Source organism: Neomonachus schauinslandi, chromosome 4 (assembly GCF_002201575.2).
Source record: "Neomonachus schauinslandi chromosome 4, ASM220157v2, whole genome shotgun sequence".
Classification (NCBI taxonomy): Eukaryota; Metazoa; Chordata; class Mammalia; order Carnivora; family Phocidae; genus Neomonachus; species Neomonachus schauinslandi.
The window spans coordinates 50,571,439-50,575,804 of NC_058406.1; the positions used below are offsets into that span (position 1 = coordinate 50,571,439).

A 4,366-nucleotide genomic window follows, 5' to 3' on the forward strand; every position below is an offset into this window, starting at 1 on the left:
GCAAATAGTCTGATTAAAAAATGTTTTAATCTATATTTTAGGAAAAAAAGGAAATCTAATTTTAACATGTTATCAAATGACTGAAAATAAAAGCACTGTCAATTTAAGTATTTCAACTGCCAGGGTTCTATAGACCAGATAATAATTTTAAATAATAGTTACATTGTTAATTGTTGAAATAATATATAATAGTCTTTTTTCTCCTCAATCATTAAAATCTTATATAATATTCCAATAATAATTTATCACTAAGACAGATATTTTTCTAAGTAATGTATCACCAAACCACATTTTGTTTCTGGTGTCATCTGCTGAAATCAATCCATGTTATAAAATGATATATTGCTAAAAACTTGATAAACTTTGGAATGAAGTTCACTGACATGATACTAAAATTAGACCCCTTTTAATTTTTTCAACAAATTTAATATGAACATGGTGATAGAAATACATTAGGATAATAGAAATTCACCCTACATTAGTTTTTAATGAATCTTAGATATCACAATTCTTTCATATTCCAAATTTTAATTAGTCTTCAAAAATAATAACTACCATCTCTTGAACAGTTACAACATGCACAATACTATGCTAAGCACTTTATATGCTTTACTTCACAAAATCCTCACAACAACCTTATGCAGTACTATACATATTAATTAGTGTCCCCATTTTATAGAAATGGAAACTGAGACTCAGAGGGTTAAGATATTTGTTGTGAACATAAGAACCAGTATTTGAATACCTCACGTCTACCTCACTACAAACCTCATAGTCTTAACTAACCATCCAATTTTAAGAAAACAAAGTCCTAAATATAGAGAAATGGAAGCCAACAAAATTGAAATACAAAGTTAGGCTACACATGAAAAAAAGACACTACTGATTGCTAAAGAGAGGAGGAACATAAACTACACTAGGAGTCTCAAGAATATATTTACAAAATAAGTGAGACAAATGAATTTTCATTTTTAATAAATCCATTTCTTTTGGCAATTTTTTTATGTTATGTTAATCACCATACATTGTATCAATGACTGCAGAGAATAGTCCTTTTCAGAGTTTCCTGATGAACATGTTTTTCATTCTAGACTTAAAAATCAATGTCTTTTAATCATCATGTTTTCACACCTGTGTAGTGGCTTCATTAAATAATGTACATACTTTCTTTAAGCATTTGTTAACAAGTTATCAAATATTCATGAGGAAATAAGGTATACCTTCCAAAGCTTTACACCATCATTTCTCCTCCACAAGAAATTAAGTTATTTTCACATGATCAAAAAAATTCATGACACACAATTAAAAACAAGAGTCACATTTTATAAGGCAGCAATTACATTCATGTGGTACCGGTGTAATTGAAAGACAGAAGACATTTCATTCGTTAGTAATACAGAATTTCTTCCAGTGGGTTTCCTAGAGCTCATTAGATATTCCCTGGCTGATTCTCCTAAGTAATTAGATTTTAACAGGATTTTCAACAGATCAGGGCAATCTCTGTGGGTGCCAATAGAAGAGTCCCCCTCTGGCCTTACCAGCAGGGCAGAGCAGATAACATCCAGACTGGGAGTTAATAGGACAATTACTGGCCTCTTTTAAATGAGTTACATTAATGCACTTAAGCTAAATGGTTCTGCATAGGATTAAATATTAACATCTGCAAAATATGAAAGCATGATATGCAATCAAGTTTTGTTGTTTTAATTTCCCCGAAGAAAGACTTCAACTGTTTATATAAATGCCTTTAAATACTATGTATTAAACACTTTAAGGATATACTATTAGAAAGCCAGAAACTATTCTTCTCACTTAAGTGTCCTAAAATATACGGACTTTTAGGATGACACTTCTGGCTATGGTGGAGTAACTAAAAAAATAGACAAATACATGAAATAGTAGTTTTCAGACACTGGACAACAGGCAGTGCAGGAAAATGATCCCTGAGAGAAGGGGAAATAAAAGAAGTTGTCTCCCTGAGTTGAGAGACAGAGTTGAGAATTTGGGGAAGCCAAGGTGGCTAGAATTCACAGGACAGAGTACCCAGGAGGAGAGAGTACCAGGGTACCAAGGAAGAGATCTGTAGATCTGCAGAGGGTACCCTTCAGGTCTCATGCTGATGAGCACATACATAAGAGGAAACTATTCAAGGCTGAAAAAAGAACCACTAGAAAAAGAGCAGGTGGAACAATTGTCAGAGCTCACACAGGGCTAGGAATATTCTCACAGCCAGAGTTAAAAACAAAACAGAACAAACACCTTATAATACATAAGGCAACAGGTACAGAACCCAGAAGGACATTGTCTCAGTGGTAGGGGCAAATTAGCTCTAGACTTAAAGTTGTTCTGGTGCCACTTAACAAAACTTAAAGGCAAATTGCAAAAGGATCAACCTATTTCCAAGTTATGTGAATGCCCAGAACAATGCTCAAAAATATTTATAGGAATACAAAAGAGTCAAACACTTAAACAACATAAATTTCACAATGTCTAACACCCAAATTCATTAAGTCATGAAAAGAGCATGGGAGATACAAAAAAATACAAAAATGACCAAAATCAAATTTCTAAAGATGAAAAATACACTGGATAGGATTAAGAGTAGTTTGACATTGCAGACTGAAAAAAGAAAAAATGGACAGTGAGTTGTGGGACAGTGAGATGTGGGACAACTTCAAGCAGCTTGATACACGAGTAATTGAAGTCTTAGGAGAAGAGAGGGAAGAAGGGACAAGAAAAACTATTTGAAGAAATAATAACCAACACTTTTCCAATTTTTTTTTTAAGATTTTATTTATTTATCAGAGAGCGAGAGACAGAGGCAGGCAGAGGGAGAGAAGCAGGCTTCTTGCTCAGCAAGGAGCCTGATGTGGGACTCGATCCCAGTACCCTGGGATCATGACCTGAGCCGAAGGCAGACGCCTAACCGACTGAGCCACCCAGGCGTCCTGAAAACTTTTCCAATTTTGATGGAAATTATATACCCCCTAAAAATGAAGCTATACCAAGGTTCATCATAAATCAAGTAGCCTAAAATGTACTTTTAAATGCATTGTAGATACATTTTAAATGTCTCTAACAGAAACCAAGCTATATTGGTCCAGACCTGATCCAAAGTCAGTCTCATATTTGGTTCCTATAACACTGGCTCAGAAGATTTTCTAAGAGTAATTTTCAATCTAATGCAAATAGTCAATTTTGCCACTAAGTATGAGAAATATTTCAGAAGTTTATAATGAATTTTATTCTTTACTTACTGACTTTATAAAGAAATGTTTCCTTCCTTTCCTCAGCTGCCTTTAAGGTGCTGGGTCCTGCCCAGGAAGCTAAGGCCCAGTGGGGGTAAGGCTCTCCTCTTTATCCGCACGGCCAGCACCTCGCCTGTCAGTGCCTGCTCAGCACACACCTGCACCATGGCCTCTGTCTTGGAGCTCACCCGCATCTACTCAGCCCTCATCCTGCAGGATGATGAAGTACCGGGCACAGAGACTAAGATCCATGCCCTCATTAAAGCAGCCAGTATGAATGTTGAACCTTTCTGGCCAGGCTTGTTTGCAAAGGCCCTGGCCGATGGGAGCATCAGGAGGCTCACCTGCAATGTAGGGACTGGTGGACCTGCCCCAGCAGGAGGTCCTGCTCCATCCACCTCTGCTGCCCCAGCTGAGAAGAAAGTGGAAGCCAAGAAAGAAGAATCAGAGGAGTCTGATGATGACATGGGCTTTGGGCTTCTTGACTAAACCTCTTCTGTAATCTGTTCAATAAAAAGCTGAACTCTTAAACTAAAAATAAATGGGAGCGCCTGGGCGGCTCAGTCTGTTGAGCAGTGAACTCTTGGTTTCCACCCAGAGCATGATCTAAGGGTTGTAAGATCCAGCAGCCATGGAGCTCCAGGCTTGAGGGGAGTCAGCTTAGAAAATCCCTCTCCCCCCTCTCTCTCAAATAAGAAATAAACCTTAAAAAAAAATAAAAATAAATGTTTCCTAGTCTCATGATCATTATAAGGTTACTTAGCTTTATACTCCAAAATATTACTATAAAATATCAAATTAGGCCCCAGCAAGTGCAGAGGCAGGAGCCTGAACCAGACAAATAAGTGCTGGTAAGCAATGCCTCTGTCCTTTAATTGGCTTTTATTCACTGGGATAAAATAAAGCACAGGATCAGTAAGAGAATCTTCCCACTTACCAGGTCCTGACAAAATCACCATGACCTTCGTGTCAAATTCAGGCCTTCATGGTCCAGAGAGAAATGGGGCCTGTGTGCACAGAGGGTCCTTACAAAGAGATGCTAACCAGCTGTAACTTTTTCTTCCAAGAGAATCAAGCTAGAGGCTTAGGTTAGATCGGTAGGAAAAACTTGCTGACAT

At 37.2% G+C, this 4,366-nt stretch overlaps 1 protein-coding gene across 2 annotated transcripts; it reads left to right on the top strand.

Annotated features, from left to right (window-relative positions):
- Positions 1–3,413: 3,413 nt before the first annotated feature.
- LOC110571792 (60S acidic ribosomal protein P1-like) lies at positions 3,414–3,737 on the top strand. 2 transcript variants are annotated; one of them, XM_021679953.1, is made up of 2 exons: positions 3,414–3,484; positions 3,560–3,737. In XM_021679953.1, the coding sequence occupies exons 1-2, from the start codon at positions 3,414–3,416 to the stop codon at positions 3,735–3,737; spliced, it is 249 nt and encodes an 82-aa protein (XP_021535628.1). The 2 variants fall into 2 exon arrangements, with proteins under 2 accessions (XP_021535628.1, XP_021535627.1); XM_021679952.1 differs by having other exon boundaries at positions 3,414–3,737.
- The last annotated feature ends 629 nt before the right edge of the window (positions 3,738–4,366 follow it).

Coding starts and splice junctions, on each gene's coding strand:
- LOC110571792 (XM_021679952.1), top strand. CDS start 3,414: ATGGCCTCTGTCTTGGAGCTCACCCGCATCTACTCAGCCCTCATCCTG.